Source organism: Bos grunniens, chromosome X (assembly GCF_055505025.1).
Source record: "Bos grunniens cultivar Pamir isolate PY7600 chromosome X, Bosgru_T2T1.0, whole genome shotgun sequence".
Taxonomy (NCBI): domain Eukaryota; kingdom Metazoa; phylum Chordata; class Mammalia; order Artiodactyla; family Bovidae; genus Bos; species Bos grunniens.
In genome coordinates, this window is record NC_141194.1 from 97,321,994 (window position 1) to 97,349,458 (window position 27,465).

The window sequence follows — 27,465 nt, forward strand, 5'->3', positions numbered from 1 at the left end:
CAAAACTCGGTAGGACAAAGGAACTAGGAGGAAAAACAGCACTGTTAGCAGGACCGGACCTGCCCTTGGAGGGTGGGAGAACTGAAGCAAGGCCCCAATCCCCACATCAGGGCAGCTGTCTGAGTCAGAGGAGAAACACCTAAGGCTGAGAGTGAAACCACTGATCAGTGGCAGCCTAAATGGAATAAGAATCAGACAGTACTTGCCTCAGCCATACATACCTGGACAGGAACACTGGTCCCCTGCAAAGCACAACAGCTGGGAGCTGAGGTGTAGGGATTGTGGAGCAATCCCAGGACAAGGGCTGATGTTGACGGCGGAGAGACCGATTGAGGGGATGTGAGGGAGGAGACTGTAGTGGGAAATGCCTGTGGAGGAAAGCCAGGCAACCACAGAAGCAAGGTGATACTGCTGAGTCACACATAAGGGGTGGAGCCATCACCATAGCCTCTCTCCCTAGGCGCCAGCATCAGCAGCTGAACAATAGAGAGGCTGGCCCATCAAATGCCTCACTAACTGAACTACAGAGTAGGACCCCACCCAGGGTGCCCCTTTAAGTGCCCGACACACCGAAAAACAGAGAAGGACTCCAGGCAAGGGAACCCTCTAAGTGCCTGAATGGGTGGAACTACAGAGAAAGACTGGCCAAAGAGGCATTCTGATCACCAGCTACAAGAAGCTCAAAAACAGACTCTAATATGGCGATAACTACTGTGGTGGAGCCAGTCCATATCCCTGTACATTTGGTGCCGCCAGGGTCCCCACAAGCCAAGCAGCTGTGCCACCTTCATACTCAACTCTCACTGGGGCAGAGATGCCACAGGCAAAAAAAGTCCTGTGTCTAGGCACGCAGGGTCCCTTTGGTAGTGTCCAACTCTTTGTGACCCTGTAGACTATGGCCCACCAGGCTTCTCTGTCAGGGAGGGGGTTCTCCAGGCAAGAATACTGGACCATATTGGCCAATACTAGTTGCCATACCCTTCTAGAGTACTTTTATTTCCTGCTGCCTTAGCCACCAACTTCCCTGAGTACATGGTGCTGCCAGAACCCCTGAGACCCAAGCAGCTGCACCACCTCCACACCTGGCCCTCACAGGGACAAACCCAAGTCCTCCAGGGCAATCTCAGGAGCAAATCCCAGTGGATGACCCACATGTAGAGGTGGAAATAAAACCACAATTGAAACCGAGGTGCAGTGTGGCTAAGGAAGAAGACTCAAAACCTTTCCACCAGCTGTACAAGCTGCAGATTAAATCCACCTGATCAACTAGGCAGACTCTGGTCTATGGAATATATAAAAGGTCACTGAAAGCTCTCACAAAAGAAAATGCACCAGTTCTGGTAGCTGTGGATACTGGAGGCAAGAACACACAGGTGTAGGCCCAGACTAAAATCTGAGCTGCCCCCACAGCAGGTCCAAAGAATAGCATAGTGTTGGAGGGCATTCTATGGAGGTAAGGTGGACTGTGACTCTCAGGGAGGGAAAGTGACTCAAGAAAAATGTTTATTGTTCTTCTTTTTGACATGTTCTGTAGATTCTTTTGGATTTTTTTTCTCTTTTCCCCCCCTTTTTTCTCCCCCTCTGTTGTAGTTGACCATTTTATTGGTACTATGAAATCCAATTAAGCTTTTGAGCTTTTTTTTCTCAGTCACATTTTTTATGGTTGTTATAAACCCCTGCCTCTTTGTTGGGCTTTTGCAGTTCCTTGGAGTTTTCCTTTTTTTCCTTTTCTCTTTTTTCAAAATTTCACATTTAAATTTTTAAACCTATTATTATGTTTTCTATATTTATTTCTTTGTTTGTTTTTCCTACTGTTCTTTTCCCCTTGCAGTTAATCTTTAATGTATATGAATCCTATTTATCTACCTCTATTTAACTTTGCATATCAATTCTTTCTTTTCTTTCTCTCCTTTCTTCTCAACATATCTGTTAGTTTTATTTATATTGTTTTATTTCCCAGTTGGCACCTTGCTTTAGTTTTGTTTTCCAGTTTGTGCTTTAGTTAGTTTTGTTCTGGTTAAGTTCAGTTCAGTTCAGTCACTCAGTCGTGTCCAACTCTTTGTGACACCATGAAACGCAGCAAGCCAGGCCTCCCTGTCCATCACCAACACCCAGAGTCTACCCAAACCCAAGTCCATTGAGTCGGTGATGCCATCCAACCATCTCATCCTCTGTCGTCCCCTTCTCCTCCTGCCCTCAATCTTTCCCAGCATCAGGGTCTTTTCCAATGAGTCAGCTCTTTGCATCAGGTGGCCAAAGTATTGGAGTTTCAGCTTTAGCATCATTCCTTCCAAAGAACACCCAGGACTGATCTCTTTTAGAATGGACTGGTTAGATCTCCTTGCAGTCCAAGGGACTCTCAACAGTCTTCTCCAACACCACAGTTCAAAAGCATCAATTCTTCGGCGCTCAGCTTTCTTCACAGTCCAACTCTCACATCCATACATGACTACTGGTGGTGTCATCTGCATATCTGAGGTTATTGATATTTCTCCCAGCAATCTCGATTCCAGCTTGTGCTTCTTCCAGTCCAGCATTTCTCATGATGTACTCTGCATATAAGTTAAATAAGCAGGGTGACAATATACAGCTTTGACGTACTCCTTTTCCTATTTGGAACCAGTCTGTTGTTCCATGTCCAGTTCTAACTGTTGCTTCCTGACCTGCACACAGATTTCTCAGGATGCAGGTCAGGTGGTCTGGTATTCCCATCTCTTTCAGAATTTTCCACTGTTTATTGTGATCCACATAGTCAAAGGCTAATTAATTAATGTTCCCATTAAAATACACAGTATGTCAAGGTTTATATTGCTTTCTTGGTTTACCTTACAAATAAAAATGTTATATCTTTTTCAACTATGTTTTTTATTTTACCCTCAGGTGTCTAACAATGAAAAGAACAAGGGATATAGAAGTATTTTAACTATTTAGAATATTCAATAAAACTCCCTGCTCTTTCTTGTCTTCCATGTTTACACATACTAAGGACAAAGATATCAAATCAAAAATATAATATTGAAAATTTTGTGATCAACACTCAAATGTGGAAAAATGATTATTCCATCATGTTTTTAGAGTAATTTGTAAAAGACTACAAGATAGAAAAAAGTAAAAGAACATGTAAAGAATATAAAATTAATGACATAATATTAATACATTATTTCAGAGTGCTTTATGTTTAATAAGTGAATTTTGACCTTCATTTTAAAAATGGGACTGAACAAACATAAAATACCTGATCAAAATCACCTGGAAAGCTTGAATAATAAATAAATCACTGTTTATATATAGCACTTTTCTCTTACTGCATGTCCATATAGAATACCTAGTTATTATCATAATCACCTGAGGGATAAATATGACCATCTCTATTTTTCAAATTAAGAAATATTATTGTACAACAAGGAAACAGGAACTGAGAGGTTAAATGGCAAAACTATGATTCACTGAGTAGATAGTAACAAAGTTGAAATTAAAAAAAAATGTATGTTATGATTCTCGTCCTTGGCCACAGTATTTCCAGCATGTGTTTCTTTCAGATATGACTGTACCAGAATTATTTGCCACAGAGCTATTATTAATAGCTCCTGTTAGGAGTCAGAGATTTTTTCCTCTCTCAATGCATCTGCTAATAAAAATGCCAGCTCCATTCCGATTGTTTAACATGGAAATACTCTAAAGGAGTTTGGATCATATAAAATTAGAATAAGAAAATATTATGTTTGCTATTTACTATAATTTACTGCATCAACTTTCAGAGTCCAAACTCCAGAAAAAGACCCAGTTCAGTTCAAGAAATCATACCAGCTGTGTAGTCCCTGTGTTCAAGCCATTTTGAAATATGTAAAAAGTGGAAAATCGAGGCAACTTATTAGGTAGATCTGACATTGTTCTTTACTCTTCCCAAATCCCCAGCCCTCGCATTCCTAAACCAGGTTAATCCTTACTGATGAATCCATCAGAAGAACTGGTAGTGGTAAAAACTGCAATGACAGTAACCACATTGCTTACCAGAATCCCTAGTGGTACAAGGGAATCTCCAATCAGGACAGGAGCTGCCTCTTCCTATGACTCTGTTGTGGCTACAGAAAACTGGCTTTTTCTTCATTTCTTTCATTCTTTCCTCTTCTCTTATTCTCCCTCTCTATCTTGACATTACTACTTAACATCAATCCTTAACATCAATCAAATATGTCCCTGTATTTTACTTCAGGAGTCAATCACATTATAATATTTGCTGTATGAATATTCACTTTTCAACTAGCAAGCTTGAATCTGCAATGAGATTAAAATGAGCAATATTCCCACATGTCCTCTTTCCTGACATTGAAGCAAAGACACAATGATAACAATGACAGCAATGACAGGATCTTGGTGAAAATTATAACTCAGGATGTGCTCAGGACACGTTAAGATTCAATGATATACTAGACAGCATAATACTGACAACAGCTATGGAAAAGATCACCCTGAATGTTTACATGTTATAAAACATGCTTCATTTTTTTTCTTTGTAATACTAGAGCCTATCCACTCACTCTCAGACTAAAAGACATTTTGATAAAATCCTTAAGTGACATACAACTTGCCGAAAAACAGTAATTATTTACAATACCATCAGATCAACTCTGAAAGCAGTTATTTACACAATGCATGGGATCATTAAGCACAGGTAAAAACATGAGGACCTTTTGAATTAACAGGTAATATTTTTCTCACTTTTCATCACTCATTACACATTTTAAAAATACAAATGACTGGCTTTTAAAAAATGCCTTGTTGAAACATACATCCATGCTGCACACAGATGACCTGTTGAATGCATTTTCACAAACTGAAAACACCCATGTCACCAGGATCCAGATCAAGAAACAGAATGTGACCAGCACCCCAAGGGCCCTCATGTGTTCCCTTCCAGACAATAACCCACCCCCAAAATAACAATTTACAATGATTTCTAACACTATAGATTAGTTTTGCCTTAAATAGCTACTTTTAAAAAATTTTTTGAGTACTGCGACTAATGTGTAAAGTTGAATTAAACATCTGCACATATATTCTAGTTATTTTAAGTACCCAGAAAGTTTCACTGGGGTTAAATAAAGATAGCTAAGATCAGGTGGAGGTTTCAAAATCACTCACTGAGGTGAATTTACTATGCCAATAGGGTGTTAGCATCTCCCTTGAAAAAGCAGACTTATGATAACATACATACATTATTTCAGGAAGCATCACACCAGGATACAGCCATTATGCAAAAGAGTTTAGGATACTGTAATGCAAAGAGTATAGGATCAAGGACCTAACTGAGAAGAGGGGAAGTGAGAGACCCCTGAAAGCCAAAACAATTGGGGAAGTCTTCATACCTATGTTCAGAAGGGCTAAGAGAAGAGGGATAACTTTCTGTTAGGAAAAATAGGGTTCCCAGGAGGCTCTAGTGGTAAAGAACCTGCCTGCCAATGCAGGAGACCTAAGAGATCTGGGTTTGATCCCTGGGTCAGGAAGATCCCCTGGAGGAGGGAATGGCAACCCACTCCAGTATTCTTGCCTGGAGAATTCCATGGACAGAGGAGCCTGGCGGGCTTCAGTCCATGGGGAAGCACAGAGCTGGACATGACTGACGTGACTGAGCATGCAAGTATGCAGGTGCTGAGACAGGCTGGGCAAGAATGTGGGTATGAGGCAGATGAGCTATGCATACATTTCTCCAGCAGAGATTCTGGGTTCCAGAAGCTAAAGTACCCTGACAAATGCCTATAGGTCTATAAAAAAATGTTGACTTATATTGAAGCATTTAACTCAAGTACAAATGACCATGGTCTCTGCTTCCTTTCACTGTTCCCTGAAGATAATGTTTTTAACATAGTTTCTCTAGAAATGAAAATGAATTAGATGGTTTACATGTTATGAATTCAACACACTGGTTGGTAATGATTAGATTACTGATCAGCAAGAAAACATGACTTTCTGTCCTAAGTACTTTAGACATTCATGTTGAAAATATATTTTCTATGCATGTGTTGGACTGCTGATAAAATTCGAATTCTTTTAAAGAAATTCACTTTGTTTAAGAGAAACTGGGGTGATTTGGTGAGAGTAAAGAAAAAGAAGTACATCAAAGAGGAAAATGTATGGATTAGATTCCTTAAAACTTTTTCTTCTAAATTTTTACAAGATATTTATGCTATCAATATGACAAAAGAATTCATTCAGCAAAATTATTTGAAATGGTATGGGAAAAGTACAAATAAAGCTAAACAATTTAACTTTTTAATTAAAATGATGTAGCAGCAGCAGTAGTATGATGCATATTCAGTTTTACTCAGACTACTAACATCTAAGTAAAGTCAATCCTGTTGACATTTTGTAACATTGGTTTATCATCATTCTGTGCTTCTAAGATGAGAGCAAAACTGAAAGTTTAAATCTCTTAGGAAATCCTATGGGTTCATACATCTTGGGTCCACTGTACCTTGAATGCATTAAACACAGTGGGGTTTTGTTCCATAACTCAAAAGATTTTTCAATAAAATATCTAGTACACACTATGAAAGTAATTTTTTTCAACCATTAGAATAAAAGAAGTTTCAGCAGTTAGTTAGATATTATATTAAGACAGTTGGCTGCAACTAGGAGACTTTTAATCCTTCAGTTCAGTTCAGTTCAGTCGCTCAGTGGTGTCCGACTCTTTGTGACCCCATGAATTGCAGCACACCAGGCCTTCTTGTCCGTCATCAACTCCTGGAGTTCACCCAAACTCATGTCCATCGAATCGGTGATGCCATCAAGCCATCTCATCCTCTGTCGTCCCCTTTTCCTCCTGCCCCCAATCCCTCCCAGCATCAGTCTTTTCCAATGAGTCAACTCTTCGCATGAGGTGGCCAAAGTACTGGAGTTTCAGCTTTAGCATCATTCCTTCCAAAGAAATCCCAGGGTTGATCTCCTTCAGAATGCACTGGTTGGATTTCCTTGCAGTCCAAGGGACTCGCAGGAGTCTTCTCCAACACCACAGTTCAAAAGCATCAATTCTTGGGTGCTCAGCCTTCTTCACAGTCCAACTCTCACATCCATACATGACTACTGGAAAAACTATAGCCTTGACTAGACGGACCTTTGTTGGCAAAGTAATGTCTCTGCTTTTGAATATGCTATCTAGGTTGGTCATAACTTTTCTTCCAAGGAGTGTCTTTTAATTTCATGGCTGCAATCACCATCTGCAGTGATTCTGGAGCCCCAAAAATAAAGCCTGACACTGTTTCCACTGTTTCCCCATCTATTTCCCATGAAGTTATGGGACCAGATGCCATGATCTTAGTTTTCTGAATGTTGAGTTTTAAGCCAACTTTTTCACTCTCCACTTTCACTTTCATCACGAGGCTTTTTAGTTCCTTCACTTCCTGCCATAAGGGTGGTGTCATCTGCATATCTGAGGTTATTGATATTTCTCCTGGCAATCTTGATTCTAGCTTGTGCTTCTTCCAGCCCACTGTTTCTCATAATATACTCTGCATATAAGTTAAATAAGCAGGGTGACAATATACAGCCTTTTCTATTCTTGTTGTTCCATGTCCAGTTCTAACTGTTGCTTCCTGACCTGCATACATGTTTCTCAAGAGGCAGGTCAGGTGGTCTGGTATTCCATCTCTTTCAGAATTTTCCTCAGTTTATTGTGATCCACACAGTCAAAGGCTTTGGCATAGTCAATAAAGCAGAAATAGATGTTAATCCTTACTGTTCACCATAAACCTTTACAGTTTGGTGGCTACCATAAGTTTAGATCTTCTCCATTAAGAGCTTGATTGTTTCCAAGTTTAACTTCCTCCTTGAAAAAAAGTAAAACATGGGCCAGGAAATACTGTTAAGCCCTGGTGTTCTCTTTATTTCAACTTATTTTGTTTCTCCTCTTGTATTTACAGTAAACAGTAATTTTCAGGTTGCTATTCTCAACTTGCCAACTTCCCAAAATGCCATATTTTGCAATGTATGAGTATGAAAAGGAGACACAAAGATTCAATGTAATAAATTTATTGAACATTTACTCCTCTCTGAGCATATACACTTCTCTCTGAGTTGCTGTGCTAGCACTGAGTCTGTTGGGACAAACGGGGCATATTCCTTGCCACTTATGAACTCAACCTAGGAGGTACAGAGAGAAGAATACAATGAAATAAAAAATGCAAATGTGGTAGATGCTGTATTACTAATAAGGCTAAAGTGCTGTTGTAACTCAGAGAAAGGAAAGGGTAATTCTGTCAAAATGGGGCTAGAGAAATCAGACCACGATATAGATGAAGTGGCATTTATACTCCAGTAAATATTTATTTGGTCAGTGTTGATTTTCTGCATGTTTTCCAATATGTAAATATGAATCTCTGTTGTATATTTTGGACCACAAAATAATTAAAGTGGAACTGACACGTAAGTGATAAAATAATGGACAACATTTCTGCAAACTTTCATTGACTGTGATTGTGGGCAATTCCTTCATCATTCTAGGCCTCAGTTTGTTCAACTGAAAAATGATGAATTTGAACTAAATGCCATGTTGGATTTCTTTTAGCAGGGACTAGATTAAATCTAAACTTTCTGTCAGCTCTAGAGTTTTGAAAAGATTTTTTTCCTCCAATTTTTTTTTCCTCCCTCATTCCTCCAACTTTTTAAACTCTATGACTTTACTTTTTTCTTTTTCTTCATTTGATAGATTTTTCCCCTATAGTATTTCCTCTAATCTAAACTTTCATCATTATTAATCTTTTGAAGAATTCAGAATGGATAAATAGCTAATCGGCATTACTAATCTGACGTGGAAAGAGGGCAGACAGCAAAAGGTATGGTTGGTCATTAAAATTTGTAATAGTGGATTTAAATCATAGGAAACTAACACTGTTTATAGAAAACTTAACCTGCTTTTATCTTATAGGATGGTACTAATTTAACTGAAAGGAAACCCATTTCAGATTTACACAAAAACTTAGGATTAATAGTGCCTTCAAATACATTAATATTATTTTCCCTTTTTGAATGGAATAGTTTTAATTAAGTTTTGCTAATCCTTTTGGTTTAATCCCTGGAGCTGACTTATAAAACACTAAGGTTTTAAATCAAACTGTAAAAATCATCAAAGCTGAAAGTTACAGTGATAGCCATGGGAAGAGGGGGCTGGGGGGAAACAATACAGGATTTATAAACTAGGTCTAGCAAACTGGCAATGCTTTAGACAATATAGATCTATAGGTCTATTAGATATAATTTTATACATATAATCTTTAAAATTAGTCACTGGGGAAAAGGTAATGGTGATTTATCAAATATATTTTCAGTATTTTACAGGCGTTAGATTCTCTATAGCAACAGCTTTTATTTTTCTTTCTAAAGGCTCATTGGTATGTCAAACATGAAGGAGAGGATCTGAAGATTTATCATTTAACCTAGAAGAAAATGACCACAGAAATATTATTTTATTAATCCCCCTGGTAATATAATTACAATGTACTATTTGATTCTGAACTTCATAAGAGTGATGAGATAGATGATCTGTTTAGAAGGAACTCTCCGCCCTCACTCTGCCTGCTTGCCTCCACCCTGCCTGCAATAATAAGTAAATAGATAAATAAGTGAAACCAAAGCAAAACAAAACCACTTTCCAATTCTTTAGGCAATGCTTCATAAACTTTTCCCAACCAAGTGCCCCTAATGAAAGAGAAGATTGAACATGCTCCCCTAGGGATCTACAGCAAGTGTGACATTTCTTTGAAGTCATCTGTTTTATTTTAAAAATTCATGTGAATTTTGCATTCCACTCCATAACATATATCTGTTTTATGTAAAAATGATGTGGTTTCCCCCAATATCTTTGAGTTACAGAGCTCTAGGAAAATATGCTAAGTTTATACCATCGCCTTTGATAGTTTAAGATGCACATAAATTTTAGAAGGTTAGCTTTACAAGGAAGCAAGGCATTTTCCATGAATCCCACATATTTCCCACTTTTATTTTTCTTTCACTTGAAGGTAATTTTTTTCCCTCTGTCAGTTACTTTGAGGTATATACCTTAAGTAATGAGCTGAAATACATTTATTTGCTATTCCAGACAGAAGAGATACTTATTCTATTAAAATAGGTACTTAGGTTCTAATAATCAAAAAACTTACAAGAGGGAGGAATACATACATACGCTAATATATATACAAAACATAAACAAGAGTTTATATCATAAGGACTATATTCAATATCTTATAACATATAATGGAAAGTAATCTGAAAAAATATACACACATATATAATTGAATCACTTTGCCATATACCTTAAACTAACATAATATTGTTAATCAACTATACTTCAATAAAAAATGAAAAACAGAGGATTTTCAAAGGTGTAGGAAGAAAACAGAAACACAAAAGATAGATATAGTAGTCATACAATCATTCTTTAAATATGAAAAATATAAAAATAATATAAAAATCATTAACTAGTTTCAACTTTCCTGTACCACTCCAGTTTACAAAGAAAGGTACTTTTTTCTTTGTATAAGCAGTAATTTCACAAGGAGATAGGCCATAATTACAGAAAATAATTACTAGAGAGTGTTGGTCTATTTTTATTTTTGCTGGTTGGCTGTGAATATAGATACGCTAGTTATATCCACAGTATTAGAGGTGACAGAATATGATTCAAACAGGACTGAAATCTATATTAAGCAAACAAACATGCTAAACTTAAGCACCAAGGGAAAGTATTTAACTACAAAGAAGAAATTGGCTTGACATTTCGCACCACGTTCTGTTTTTTTCTTGCAGTCTAATTTCACAAGTATTTTCTCATAAGGGCTCAATAGTAACACATTTAAAAAGCATAAGGAAATGTATCCTGAACAGCGAATTGACAAATGTCAGGTGTCTTAGAGAACAGGGCACTTGAGATTCTCAGGCACAGGATGTAGCATGATACACAGAGACAGCATTATTAGAAAGGAATAAAAATGGCTCAAGAGAAAGTATGTCTGGGCACCCTGAAAGAAAACTAGAAGGAAATGAAAGAGGGATGCAAGTAAGTGGAATGTATGTAAGAACTTCTTGAGTTGAAAACTCTGAGTCTAAATTTTATAGGGAAAGAAAAAGAACTAGTCACAACAACTTGACAGGGGATTGCTGAAGCCCAAACAGTAAGAAAGGAAGATCTTTTGCAACAGTTTTTTGAATACAATGACATTCATTTCATGAATACATGAAAGCAGAAATAAGCAAATATATCAGAGAGGTTTTCCTCTTAAAATGGATAGGAAGAAAGAAGTTGGTTAGATTGTAAAAGAAAACTATGTAAAGATCTGCCAAAAGCCCCAGAGTAGGAAACAGAACTGAGTATAATACATACTTGGCTGAGAATGGAAGGATTACAGGTAGCCTTATAATTCCTCTCCTCTAACAAGACAACAGTAACAACTATAATATTCATTAAATTAAAGGAGTTAAAGAAATTCCATTAATTTCATTAAAGAAAAACACTGCGGATGTGATCAACAATACCAGAATGGCAGAGATGACAACTGGCTACTGAACAATATTATACATATGACATTCTGGGTTTTACAGACACACTTTTTTTCTACTTTGAAGGACACTAACCAGTGTATATGGTTTGTAGTAAACTCAGGAAGCATATGTTTTTCAGTCCTTACAGAAAGTTCTCAGAGTTATACAGAAGTGGAATTGTGCTGCTCTGCTCAGTCATATTCAACTCTTTGCAACCTTATAGACTGTAGCCCTCCAGGCTCCTCTGTCCACAGAATTTTCCAGGCAAGAATACTGGAGTGGGTTGCCATTTCCTTCTCCAGAGAAGTGGAATTATCATAGTGCAATTTCAAATAAAAGCTTTATTGCTTACTTTTCTGATCCAAGAGGAAAAATGTACTCCACATCTATTGTTTCACCTTCCAAAAAAATGTTTCCTTGATCCTTCCTTTCATTCACTTTTCAACTTCTGGCAAAAGTAAATACTCACTAACCAACAAAGCTAATGAGTTCAAATTAAAGTCTGGAGACATTTTTCTTCTTCCCCAGTGACGTTTTCACCTATCCTAACACATTCCACGACTGTGCCTTGCTGATACTGTTGACTGTCTGGACTGCATACTCCTTTTCCATGTCTGTAAAAATCCTAATTTTCATACTTCACCTTTTTGGCCTCTTTCACTATGCCTTCACTTAACTATCCATTCAAAAGTATTTTCCTTCTCATCTAAACTACAGTCTATTTTCTTATAGCACTTCTCATATTCATCTCTGTTTTATATAGTATTTGTATACATGTGTTCTCTTCTAGATTTTAAACGCATTCTAGCAAGAACTATCTCACAATCATTTTGTTATTACCAACAGCCCCACAGTATGGTTCTTTTGCAAACAATATACACTTAAGTGTTTATGAAATGAATGAACAAACATATTATCTGATCAGAGACACAAAAGCTTCAATAACCTAGAATTGCTAAAAAAAAAAAAAAGTCAGTTAAAAGCAGGTTATTAAAATATACTATGTTGTCAAATACAAACTAAGGAAAACTATCTTCCTGCTTTTCTTAGATCAGTAACCAAACAAAAAATATGATTAATGCTTATAGATTACCATTTAAAGTATAATATTTTGGCAGGATGTAGTTTCAAATCAGTTATAAATCAATTACCTTTGCTTGCACTTTCTACATGCTCCAGTTCATCAGTAAATTTCAGGATATCCTGGTAATTTTCCTCACAGATTTCAGCAAGGAAATGCAAGAGGGTGGTCTTTTGATCTGATGATTTAGTATCTCGGATCTGAAATGGAATAATGATAACTATTTTTAGTATTTTTCAGCAATATAAATATAGACTTCTACTTAAAGAAGTGAAATGAATGAATGAACTCAATTCACTATAATTAATATAACTTTTTTTAAATGTCTAGGGTAGTTTATACTGGGGCTCTAGTAACAATACGCTGGGTTTTGAAATGAACTCATTTTCAAAGAGAGAAAGGTGACCCAAAATGTAAATAATAACAATAATAATAATAAACTTTCATCTGTATTTCTTAAAATGTCTAAATCATGATGGCAAAGTGAACTATTCTTTTCCTGAGAAAAGAACAACCACTTAAGTATTAATAATAATAGTCCAAGTTAATGTGTGTTTCTGTTATCATCATTTTGGTCTTTGTATTATTTCATAAATATATTCTTAAAAGCTGGATGCATCTATGAGGTTATATTTACTTCAGCTATCATCTATGCAAATTAAAATAAAAGAGCAAGTGCATTGTATGCTCCTTTACTTGCATGGGCCATCAAAAAAAAAAAAATAACTGAAGGCTTTTTAAGCGGATTTATAAACAGAATCTGACCATACAATCATGATAATATGTCAAATTTTATTTCTCTGCCTACACATTGTATCTTCTTTTCAGAGACACTAGAAAAGAGATGCTGAAGTTAGAATGATAAAAAAACTGCAAAATATAGGACCAAAAAAAATCTATAATGAGAATCTAAGTATTTTCTTTAATATAACTGTTATACAAGACTAAGCTACAAATGAAATTAAGGATTTACTTAGAAACAAAGGACAAATACGGCATGAAGTATCAAGTTTTCTCATTCTATTGGATGTTTTCTTTCCATAATCCTTAGATGATGGGTTTGTCCACTGATGTCCATACTGATTTGGGGATTTTAGCTTTAAGGATTACTGTTTAGAATAAATGAATATTCTTTACAAACAGGCTTGTGAAAAGACTTGGAGGATATTTAGTTAATTACAGAGTAATTTAATCCTTATTATTTTAGTGGCTAAGGAAAAAAAAATATCACATTTACTCAATCAGGTCCATACTTTTTGTGTTACAGTTTATTAGAATAACTGTTAGATTCCAATGATATGAAAAACGTAAAAGAAATGTTAGTCTTAAGGCTCAAAACAAACAGCCATAGGAGTCATGATGCTGGTAATTCCAAGGCACGTAAAAATATTTAAAATTTTGCATTATTATGCTGATGCAGTAAACACTTTTAAGTACTACAGAGTTGAAATGACACAATTCAAGAATAAGCTATAAGAACAAAAAGCAACAAAAACCTAAAGAGCAATTTGTCTTAAGTCAGGCTTGCAGCTGTAGAAGACTCAATAGGAGGTTCACTTTCCTAAAGAGAGGTCTTTTCTTGAGATTAGTGTTATATGTTCACAAAGTGCCTCCCTTTCAGAGGATGCTGGCTACTCCAACCAATAAGGAAATAAACATTTTCTTTTCTTTGTTGTTTCTTACAAACTACTTTAACTCCTAAATGTTCAAGCTGGAGTTATAAAAGGCAGAAGAATCAGAGATAAAAATTGCCAACATCCACTGGATCAACGAAAAAGCAAGAGAGTTCCAGAAAAACATCTACTTTTGCTTTATTGACTACACCAAAGCCTTTGACTGTGTGGATCAAAACAAACTGTGGAAAATTCTTCAGGAGATGGGAAAACCAGAACAACTGATCTGCCTCCTGAGAAATTTGTATGCAGTTCAAGAAGCAACAGTTAGAACTAGACATGGAACAATAGACTGGTTCCAAATTGGGAAAGGAGTACATCAAAGCTGTATATTGTCACCCCGCTTATTTAACTTATATGCAGAGTACATCATGTGAAATGCTGGGCTGGAAGAAGCACAAGCTGGAATCAAGATTTCTGGGAGAAATACCAATAATCTCAGATATGCAGATGATACCACCCTTATGGCAGGAAGTGAAGAACTAAAGAGCCTCTTGATGAAAGTGAAAGAGGAGAGTGAAAAAGTTGTTTTAAAACTCAACATTCAGAAAACTAAGATCATGGCATTTGGTCCCAATACTTTGTTGCAAATAGATGAGGAAACAATGGAAACCGTGAGAGACTCTATTCTTGGGGGTTCCAAAATCACTGCAGATGGTGACTGTAGCCGTGTAATTAAAAGACGCTTGCTCCTTGGAAGAAAAGCTATGACCAACATAGACAGCATATTAAAAAGCAGAGACATTACTTTGCTAACAAAAGTCCATCTAGTCAAAGCTATGGTTTTTTTCCAGTAGTCATGTATGGATGTGAGAGTTGGCCTATAAAGAAACCTGAGCGCCAAAGAATTGATGCTTTTGAACTGTGGTGTTGGAGAAGACTTGAGAGTCCCTTGGACTGCAAGGAGATCCAACCAGTCCATCCCAAAGGAAATCAGTCCTGAATATTCATTGGAAGGACTGATGCTAAAGCTGAAACTCCAATACTTTGCCACCTGATGCGAAGAACCGACTCATTGGAAAAGACCCTGATGCTAGGAAAGAGGGAAGGTGGGAGCAGAAGGGGATGACAGACGATGAGATGGTTGAATGGCATCAACGACACAATGGACATGAGTTTGAGTAGGCTCCGGGAGTTGCTGATGAACAGGGAAGCCTGGCTTGGTACTATCCATGAGGTCTCAAGGAGTCGGACATGACTAAGTGACTGAAGTCAACTGAAAAATATTAGGTACTTAAAGAAATTGAAGGCACATCTTCCTAAAGGAGGGGAATTGATCTGTATTTTATGAAATCTATGGAGACAAACTATTTACACACAGAGAGACAAACACAGGGCCCAACAATAAAAACCCATGCAATTTTTTAGGATACCACACTGTAGAAGTATATCAGTTTTCTTTTAAAAAATGCACATGGCCAATACTGGAAAGGAAAACACAAGAACAGAAAAATAGCACTGTGCTTGTATGGCAACCTTGTCGGTGATTTAAAAACTCCCTTTTTGACATGCATACTTATATGTGGTTAATTTTCAGAATTCTCAGAAGTGAAGCATAACATTTCAGTTAAATATATTTATTGAAATCAGAAAGAGTAGTCAACAGAGTTGCATGACTTTTCTAGATTTCTAACATTGCCTTCAAGGCATGGACAAAGATGGCCACACGCTTATCTTGTCAAGCTGAGAAATATTTTAGTTGGTATGGGAGATGACTTGCTAAATCTGTATTGAAATGTTTATTTTTTAAATAACGTTACACCAAGAGTCTATCTTGTGGTTTCAAATTGGCAGGGAATATTAACAACAAATACGTAGTCTTTAAAAAATTTTTCTCTATGTCCATGACACTTAGACCAATCATTTAAAAATGAACATATAATATCAAAACATAAGGGTAAAGCATCTTTACATATTAAAGTATATTTACTTTGTATTATCAGGGCTTCAGTGTCTCTTACTGTGTCTACACCATCCACACATTAGTCATCGTCTCTCTCAGGACCTATTGAATGGTTCAATGTCAAGTACAGAAGGCAACTAAGAACATTCACTTTCATGACTTCTAATGGCTAAAGGCATTTATCCAATAATTTGCTCTTCCAAGTGTACTCGCTAGCTATAGACATCTCCTGGGGTAGTATAAACGTAACCTGAGTATGTTCAAAATCACTTCCAAAGTGTTTGGGTTAGTTTACTGATAAATAAAATTAACTTCATTTTGATATCAGGTTAACTCAGTGTAACATGCAAAAGGATGAACAAAATGGCCACCCTATAATCCTCTGTCTTGTACATATTTTCAAACAATATAATCACAAATAGCTCCAGAAATTGGAATTATTTGAAAAAGCTAAAAACATTTTACAATATCTTAATAAAGTGAGTTATCAGTGAATGACAGCAATAAAAATAGAGCAATTCTCTATATTTACTGATTAAGTGCCAGTTAATAAACCACATAGTGATTTTAATTATAATCATCTGACCAATAAATGTTATACATAAAGATTAATAACTGGATTTATACTAACTGTAACTACCTAATCTTTAATAACTTTCTGAAATGGTACATGAATACAAAATACCTTTAACAGATTAACACATTTGTCTAGCAAATTCTGATCATTCTTTTTTCCCTAATAAACAGGAGTGCTATATTATGAAAGATACTATTTATATGTGATGTGTTCAAATACATTTCCAAAACTTTAGTTAGGGAGATAGCAAAATATCTGAATAACCAATTGCCTTATAAAAGATTTATTTTGAACATTCTCATTCGAGCCTGAAAACCTGCAGTCTTCACCTTATTTTTGAAATCAGTTGGTCTGAACACACAGAAGGCAGCACACAGCCAGAGTGCCTGAGCCAACAACATTTTAATCATCCATGTCAGTCACACTCAATATTTCTGTGAAGGACCCCTTCTATAAGTAATTTTCCCTTCTCCTGAGATTTAAGCCTATTTTTTCTTGCTCTGTCATCAGTGGAAACTGAAAATAACTGGTCACTAATCCTCTGTATGGAGAAGGCAATGGCACCCCACTCCAGTACTTTTGCTTGGAAAATCCCATGGACGGAGGAGCCTGGTAGGCTGCAGTCCATGGGGTCGCTAGAGTCGGACATGACTGAGCGACTTCACTTCCACTTTTCACTTTCATGCATTGGAGAAGGAAATGGCAACCCACTCCAGTGTTCTTGCCTGGAGAATCCCAGGGACGGGAAGCCTGGTGGGCTGCCGTCTATGGGGTCGCACAGAGTCGGACACGACTAAAGCGACGCAGCAGCAGCAGCAGTATCCTCTGTATAACCACCTCTCACAAGAGTGAAAGCTCCCTTTCTCAAGTGTTCTTTGCTCTTAAACCAAACTATTTCAGTTCATTTAACCTCACCACACAAATGTCAGTTTTTAAATGTTTAATTTTGTCAGGATGATTAGAACCCATTCAGTTTCCATTGCAAAGTCTCCCTTCAGCTACTAGAAAAGCACACCAACTTCTTGGTTTTGCATTTAAGACCCTTTCTCAGCTGATCCTTGCCTACCTTTCTAATGTGTCCCCTGCTGCTTTCTTGTACCTATCCTTCTCTTCAGTTTGATTACAACTGCTTGAACATACCATAGTGTCACACCACTGTGCTTTTGTACATCTTGTGCTCTCTATAGACTCTCCTCCTCTTTTCTCTATCTGCCAAGTGAATACCTACTCAAATTTCAAGAGTACTCAAGTACTCCTTCCTTTCTGAAGACCCCGCTAAGGAATACTTTATTCCTTCCTTTGCTATGTTCCTTCACTCTAAACATTTCAACACAGTACCTTCTTCCAGTCAATATGAGCTCTTCCAAGGGAAGAAACCCTGTTTCACTAATATTTATTATCCACAGTACCTAGGAGCATCATAGTATATACCTAGGGAGGCAATCAATGTTTCTGAATGAAGATTTTTCTCCACACAAATTCCCACCTGTGTAGGCCATAGAAAGATTCTTCTAAATTAAACTATACTCTTGTTCTGTTTGCATGTGTACACATATGCACACACACACATACATACATACACATAGAGATATTGACCACAAAGCCCAGACTTTTTCAGGACACCGTATCTGTTGTGAGTTATATGAGAGGGAATGCCAGAACAAAGTCACAACGTCCCCTTGGGAAATGAAGCACTAAACATTTATAAGGGGAGACAGGTTAGAAGCAAAGCAATTATGAATGTAGAAGTACATTTGATGATTCAGTGCGGGCTGGACACTAGGGATCAGAGACAAACAATAAATGGGATCAGAGATAAACAATAAATGGTACTTTCAAAGCCCCAAAAGCCTAGCATTTACAAGAAAACACAAAGTTATACAGAAAGGGGATGACGTAGAAGAGTAATTTTGTAAAAAGTGTCAAGGACTGATATATCTAAAATGATAATGAGTACATGAAAAAAAAAAGGCAAAGAAAGGACAAATTTAAGACACACTGTGAAGACAAACAAGATTAAGCCACTGAAAAGAAATACCTGGGATAATGGAAAGGGAAAGATCCGACTCCAAAAGTTTTAAATTTAGGTGATTAAAAGAATGGTTGTACTGGAAACAGAACTGCCATATGACCCAGCAATCCCACTACTGGGCATACACACCAAGGAAACCAGAATTGAAAGAGACACGTGTACCCCAATGTTCATCGCAGCACTGTTTACAATAGCTAGGACATGGAAGCAACATAGATGTCCATCGGCAGACAAATGGATAAGAAAGCTGTGGTACATATCTACAATGGAATATTATTCAGCTATTAAAAAGAATGCATTTGAATTAGTTCAAATGAAGAGGATGAAATTGGAGCCTATTATACAGAGTGAAGTAAGTCAGAAAGAAAAACACCAATACAGTATATTAATGCAGATATATGGAATTTAGAAAGATGGTAATGATGACCCTATATGTGACATAGCAAAAGAGACACAGATGTAAAGAACAGACTGTTGGACTCTGTGGGAGAAGGCGAGGGTGGGATGATTTGAGAGAATAGCTTTGAAACATGTATATTATCATATGTGAAATAGATCGCTAGTCCCAGTTCGATGCATGAGATAGGGTGCTCAGGGCTGGTGCACTGGGTTGACCCTGAGGGATGGGATGCGGAGGGAGAGTCATGATGGGGAACACATGTACACCTATGGCTGATACATGTGAATGTATGGCAAAAACCACCACAATATTGTCAAGTAATTAGCCTCCAATTAAAATTTTTTAAAAAGAGAAAAAAAATAAAGAATGGTTGTATTGAGAAAGTGGTAACTCTCTAGAGTAAGCTGGCTTTGAGAAGGAGGCAGCAGTTTGTTTTTAAACATTAAGTGGTAGCTATGTGGAGCTAATCTATGGAAGGTGGTCATGGCCATTCCATTCTCTCTGCTTCATTTTATCCTATATAATAATGCTTCTTAAATATCCATATTACCATGCCACTCTCTTCCTTCAAAAAAATAATGGTTCTCTACAACTCATATAAAGAGGTTCACATTTCTAATCAGAATAGTTATCGAGCACAGACTTTGGATTCAGACAGTACTAGGTTAAAACCTTTACTCTATATACCATTCACTACTTCTGTGACCTTAGGCAAGTGAACTAAATACTCTATGTCTCAGCTTTCTGATCCACAAAATAGGCATTAGATAAGACTTGTAGAATTTAATAAGATAGTCTATTATCATGACCAGGATCACCATCTAGATCAGAAGTGATAAGAATCTACTTTAGCTTCCCATCTTCATACAGAGTAAGTCATTCAGTTCAGTTCAGTTCAGTCGCTCAGTCATGTCCGACTCTTTGCGATGCCATGAATTGCAGCACGCCAGGCCTCCCTGTCCATCACCAACTCCCGGAGTTCACTGAGACTCACGTCCATCAGGTCAGTGATGCCATCCAGCCATCTCATCCCCTGTCGTCCCCTTCTCCTCCCGCCCCCAATCCCTCCCAGCATCAGAATCTTTTCCAATGCGTCAACTCTTCACATGAGGTGGCCAAAGTACTGGAGTTTCAGCTTTAGCATCATTCCTTCCAAAGAAATCCCAGGGCTGATCTCCTTCAGAATAGACTGGTTGGATCTCCTTGCAGTCCAAGGGACTCGCAGGAGTCTTCTCCAACACCACAGTTCAAAAGCATCAATTCTTCGGCGCTCAGCCTTCTTTACAGTCCAAATCTCACCTCCATACATGACCACTGGAAAAACCATAGCCTTGACTAGATGGACCTTTGTTGGCAAAGTAATGGCTCTGCTTTTGAATATGCTATCTAGGTTGGTCATAACTTTCCTTCCAAGGAGTAAGCGTCTTTTAATTTCATGGCTGCAGTCACCATCTTATATGATTTTGAAGCCCAGAAAAATAAAGTCTGACACTGTTTCCACTGTTTCCCCATCTATTTCCCATGAAGTGATGGGACCAGATGCCATGATCTTCATTTTCGGAATGTTGAGCTTTAAGCCAACTTTTTCACTCTCCTCTTTCACTTTCATCAAGAGGCTTTTTGGTTCCTCTTCAGTTTCTGCCATCAGGGTGGTGTCATCTGCATATCTGAGGTTATTGATATTTCTCCCAGCAATCTTGATTCCAGCTTGTGTTTCTTCCAGTCCAGCGTTTCTCATGATGTACTCTGCATATAAGTTAAATAAGCAGGGTGACAATATACAGCCTTGACGTACTCCTTTTCCTATTTGGAACCAGTTTGTTGTGTCCTGTCCAGTTCTAACTGTTGCTTTCTGACCTGCATACAGATTTCTCAAGAGGCAGATCAGGTGGTCTGGTATTCCCATCTCTTGAAGAATTTTCCACAGTTTATTTTGATCCACACAGTCAAAGGCTTTGGCATAGTCAATAAAGCAGAAATAGATGGTTTTCTGGAACTCTCTTGCTTTTTTGATGATCCAGCAGATGCTGGCAATTTGATCTCTGGTTCCTCTGCCTTTTCTAAAACCAGCTTGAACATCAGGAAGTTCACGGTTCACGTATTGCTGAAGCCTGGCTTGGAGAATTTTGAGCATTACTTTACTAGCGTGTGAGATGAGTGCAATTGTGCGGTAGTTTGAGCATTATGGTAAGTCATTACTATAACCTAAAAGTCCCTCTGTGACCTGGACCACTATCACCACTGAGATCTTATCCCTAGCTATCATCCCTCACCAGCCCCCTTGAGCCATGCTTGACCTCCATTCTGTTGCTCCTTGAATTTAACAGGCATGTGTCTCACTTAGAGCCTGTGCATGCACTTTTTCTCTGCCTGGAAGTTTTCACTTTTATTCACCAGCATGGCTATCTCCTTCTCATCTTTCAAGATCTATACTCAAAAGTCACTTTCTCATTATGTTCTTTTCTAGTTACTCTATCAAAAATTGCAATCTACTCTCAAAACATCTCTTACCTCTCTCCCTCTTATATTTTTCTCCATAGTAATCACCACAAATATACTCCTACTTATATTTTTATTATCTGTCTCTCTCTGGTACAATGTCAGCTACACAAGTAGAGGGCATTTTTTGGTCTGCTTTGTTCACTTTTATATATTCAGTACCTAGAACAATGGCTGGCACATAACAGGCACTTAATATATATTTACTGAATGCATGAGTGGGTGAAGTTTTCCATTCATTTTCTTATGTTCTTCTTGACCTAAAATGCCTTCTTCCTTCATCATGTGGCAGTAGCCTATACCCCCTTTAAGGGGGATGAGAACCAACATTTCTAACCTATCTATCATGTGCCTATGGGCCAGGTACTTTGATAAGTGTTTCAAATGTGTCATCTTTTGTTTAAAAAATTATGAAAGTATTCAATTATTAACAAGCCCATTTTATAGGTAAGGAACCAGGCTTAGAGTGCTTATGTAATTTGACCTTGGTCAAGAGTTGGTGCCAGAATACAACAAGGTAACTTATGAAAATTGGGTGTATATCACATTCTGGAATGAATTAAGCATTAAGGGTGATAAAGGTGATGGGACTGGGGGACAGGGTCATTCAGGGAGAGCAGTGCTAATGATCCTCTCTGAACTTTCCTGAACAGAATTAATAAATTTTGTTTTTATTTTTCTCATAGTGATTTATATAAACTCTAGTTAAAGGATTTATTCCACAATAGACCATTTTGTTTACACAAGGAGTCTCACCTATCAAACTGTGAACTACTTAAGAAAGAAGAAAAAATAAAATTTTGTTCAGTAAATGTTTGTTGAATGAATAAATGCTACAGAGAGCCCAAAGATAATGAGAACTGACTTGATGATTAGAGAAATCTTCCATAACCTTCATGGACAGTTTCAATACATTGCCAGTGGTGTAAACTTAAAAAGACTGGATAGCCAGAAAGATAAGGCAACATGTAAGGTAATTTATTAAAAATATTGATTATGGGTAACAAATAGATAGATAATAGAGGGGACAGCAGAGCTGGCAGCTGGAAAACGGTGAAACTAGTAACAAAGATTATTATGATTGTTCATCCTCAATAAGTTCAACATAATTAAGGCTGTGGGGATTAGGCAATGGAAGAAATCAACATTAAAAATCATGAGAAAGGAAAATGGGTAGGCATTGGTTATTTCACTCATTCTCAAACCATGGCCTGAACCAATAGATTCAACATCATCTATGAACTTGATCGAAATGCAAAAATGAGGGCCATGCATGAAACTGACTAAATCAGAAACTAGAAGGGTAGGGGTCCATCAATATATGTTTTAATATATTGGCCAAAAAATCCTGATAGTACCTCCAGATGATTGAGCCATGCTAAAGTTTGAGAACCACTAGTCCTCTTAGAAGGAAATTTCTAGACAAGATGTTTGCCAGGGCCCTCTCATAATTACTTCCACATATAAAAAGTTGAAATGTCAACATAACTCCAAAGCTTACTGTTAATTTAAAACTAGAGAGGAACTGTCTAGCAATCTGTGACATCTGAAGGACACAATCACTCAGAATATTCTTGATTAATTTATATTAAAAATAAGACTGATTAGTATCAGAACTTACCATCTACTCATCTAAGAACTGATGACCCAAACAGTATGTCCAAAGCTGTGAAGATTGTAAATATACTCTTCATAAGTCTTTAAAACTCTCCCTCATCCCTCACCTAAAAGTATATTGAAAATACAGCTACATAATGCTGTAGTGTGTCTTATCATCCCTGTATTATCAGGGTGATGGGCTAGACAACCCAGAAGATCCTTCATGCCTTCCGACTGTAATTCAAGCTGCAAAACTCACTTATTGGCAAATCTGAATTACTGTTGAAATATTTGCTCAAGAATTTTGGATTAGAGTAACAAATTTCAGTGCAAGACATCAGGTTTCAATGCTTTCCATAAAAAGTCTTGCCTTATGAATTTATTTCACCAGTTCTAATTTCTAGGCTAATGTGTGCTGGCTCTAAGTAAACAAATGCTATGATATATTTAAGCAGGTTTAAAAATATTAAAACTTCAATGTGATGGAATATAAAAATACAACAAGGTAGTGAATATATAACAGAAAAGAAGCAGACTCATAGATCTAGAGAATAAACTAATGGTTATCAGTGGGGAGGTGGAAGGGCACAAGGGTAAGGGGACCGAGAGGTACAAATTATTATGTATAAAATAAGCTACAAAGATATATTATACAACAGGGAGAATACAGCAAATATTTTAAAATAACTATAAATGGAGTATAACCTTTAAAAATTGTGAATCAGTATATAGTAGACCTGGAACTTATATAATATCATGTATATCAACTATACTTGAATAGAAAAAGAAAAAACTTCAATGTGAGATAAAAGTTCATGTCTCTAGACTATATCAGAAGGCCGGCCTTTCTAGACTGCCTGCTCCCTTTTCCCCTAGTGTTTATACAAATGGCTACAATGAAACTCAGCAACTTATGAACAGATCCTTTACTCAGGAAAACTCAGAAATGCCTAATCCCTCTGCATCAAGGAAAGAGCTCTGACAGATAGCAACACAACAGGACCCACATTTATATTGAACTGTCCTTGGAAAGGGAGAAGGCAATGGCAACCCACTCCAGTACTCTTGCCTGGAAAATCCCATGGAAGGAGGAGCCTGGTAGGGTGCAGTCCATGGGGCCCTGAAGAGTCAGACACGACTGAGCGACTTCACTTTCACTTTTCACTTTCATGCATTGGAGAAGGAAATGGATGTAGGGAAAAGCAGTGAAGGAATCTGGTAGAATCATTGGCATAAACTCAGCTAGACTACCAATATGATCAGATCATTCAACTTCATTTCTTTTAGCAGAAATGTTCCCTAATCATGGCTTCTTTTTCTCTATTATATTTTATATTCATGGAACAGTTAATATTTAAGCAATCATGAATGCTCCAGTGCATATATCAAAACAACTGCTATTGCGTGCCAGTCTTGGTACAGCACATGAATTCTAATGTGTGTCTCCTTTATTTAAGCGAAATTAAGTTCTGTGCTCTCTGCCAAGGGTTGTTTACAAATTATTGCTTTCTTCAATACCACCACACGCTGCAATAACATTGAGAAAGATAATGTATTTTTAAGGATTCCAATTACCATAAAGATATTAGCTCTGTAGCGACGACCAGACAAGTTTCATACATGCTTTCCTGGCTTTATTTCTAACTCTCACCCCAAATGCTTTCCTGGTGCTACATGACCAGGGCTGACACTAATTCAGCCAAATGTAATATACAGTAGAAAGATGTCTTAATTCTTTATGGAAATGTGACTGTCCTTTTTTCTTTTACAATGGTATTTCAAAGAAAAAGGGAACAGATAATATCAATTATGGTAAAGTCAAGCAATTTAAAAGTTTTACACTTGTTTGCTTAGTATATAGCAGCAGTCTGTGAAAGGAGAGCTTAAACTTGAAAACTATGATAACATTAAATGGCATAAAGACTCATCTCAATTGCCACCTTCTGGCCCAGCAGGGCAGTGGTGATGTCAGTTTCCAAGAAAAGACAAATTTTGCTTTCCTGTTCTTCCTGCTCCACCTCTCGGCATTTTTCCTTCTATCCCTACTTACTTATTCAAGGAGAATACTCTGCATATGCATTAGCCTGAAGTAGTCAGCACCAGTGGCAAATCAACAACCATTTGTCCTCATTTGAGGCAAGACCAGAAAGAATTAATGAATCATGTCTATACTTTAAAAACTAAAGCTGTTCTGGCACTTTCAAGTGCTCTTAATCAACCTGCCTATAGGTTTACCAAATAGAAGTTCTTCTGAGAATAGTTTGAACAAAAATCAAGGTATTCTAAATTAGTAATAGACATACTTTACAAACACGAATATCCCTAAGGTCTTCAATGGTTCCCTCTCAGAAATGGTTTAAGCTTTTAACTAAAACTTGAAACTTTTATTGTCATGAGAATTTTACTTAACAAAACTTTTATACGCATAAGGTTTGAAAATAAGTGAAGGAATTTTGGATTTGTTCATTTTATGTTTTTCCTGTACATCACCACCACCAAATAGGTATATATAACTGATATTGCTATCTATATATGGTATAAATAAATGACTTTTGGAGGTGTGACATTAGTGGCTTGAAGAACAACTATTTAACCTATTTAAGAACAACTTTTAAGGCCTAAGTTATGCAATATTGCCAAATTATAATTAGAATCTGTGCAACCACTGTTTAGGGATAAGTTACATAATTAGCTATCCCCAATCATTCATTTTCATGACTGTATACTATTCCACCACATGAATATACTTTAGGTATAGTCTCATGTTGGAGAAGGCAATGGCACCCCACTCCAGTACTTTTGCCTGGAAAATCCCATGGACGGAGGAGCCTGGTAGGCTGCAGTCCATGGGGTTGCTAGAGTCGGACACAACTGAGTGACTTCACTTTCACTTTTCACTTTCATGCACTGGAGGAGGAAATGGCAACCCACTCCAGTGTTCTTGCCTGGAGAATCCCAGGGATGGGGGAGCCTGGTGGGCTGCCGTCTATGGGGTCGCACAGAGTCGAACATAACTGAAGCGACTTAGCAACAGCAGCAGCATAGTCTCATGTTGATCATTTCTGTTATCTAGTTTCCATTCTTAGAGGGGTGAGGGAGTCATTATTACTGATATTCTTATAGATAATACTGTTGTGAATATTATTTTGTTATAATACACATAAAATTTACCATTTTAACCATTTTTAAGTGTACAGTTAAGTGGTGTTAAGTACATTCAACATTGTTATGTAACCATAACCAATGTCCACCTCCAGAACTTTTTCCCATGCTGACATTCTGCAGCCATTAAACAATAATTCCTCATTCTTCTTTCTGTTCTACCTGCTAGCAACCACTACTCTGCTTTCTGTCTCTATGAATTTGTCTGTTATATACCTCAATTAAGTGGGGTTATCAATATTTGTCCTAATGTGTTTGTCTTATCACACTTAGCATAATGTCTTCAAGATTCATCCATGTTGTAGGATATACCAGATCTCCTTTTTGTAAAGGTTGAATAATAGCCCATTGTATGTATATAGCATTTTATTTATTCATTCATCTGTCAGTGGACACTTGGGTTGTTCCCACCTTTGGCCATTGTGAAAAATGATACTATGAATAATCAGTATGCAAATATATGTTCAGGTCTCTGCTTTCAATTCTTTTATATTTACATACAGAAGTGGAATGTGGCATCATACAGTAATTCCATGTTTAACTTTTTTAGTAACTACCATACTGTTTTCCACAGGGGCTATTATCATACAAGCCATTTTACATTCACACAAGCCATTGTACAAATGTTCCAGTTCCTCTGTTTCCTTGCTAATGTGCTTGTTTTCTGTTTTTTTTCTTTTTCTTTTTTTTTTAAGATAGTAGCTATCCTAATGGATATGAAGTGGTATTCATTATAGTTTTGATTCAGATTTCCCTAATGATTAATGATGTTGAGCATATTTTCATGTGCTGATTGGCCATTTTCTTTAGAAAAATGTCTATTAGTCTTTTGCCCATTTTTGAATTAAGTTGCTTTTGTTTGCTGTTGTTCAGTTGTAGGAGTTATGCTTTATCAGATATATGATTTACAAATACTTTCATCCATTCTGCAGGTTATCTTTCTACTCTATTGATACTGATTATTCTTGTACAAGTCTCCAGAGTCCTTATGTAAGAGCTTATTTAGAGAA

The 27,465-nt window shown here is 37.0% G+C and overlaps 1 protein-coding gene across 8 annotated transcripts in view; it reads right to left on the minus strand.

Annotated features, from left to right (window-relative positions):
• DIAPH2 (diaphanous related formin 2) overlaps positions 1-27,465 on the minus strand; it is a 1,061,378-nt gene that overhangs the window by 513,513 nt on the left and 520,400 nt on the right. For all 8 annotated transcript variants that reach the window (XM_086388307.1, XM_086388306.1, XM_086388305.1 and 5 more), the window contains one exon: positions 12,681-12,810. In XM_086388307.1, coding sequence (XP_086244433.1) covers positions 12,681-12,810 — 130 coding nt within the window. The remainder of the gene's footprint in view (positions 1-12,680; positions 12,811-27,465) is intronic.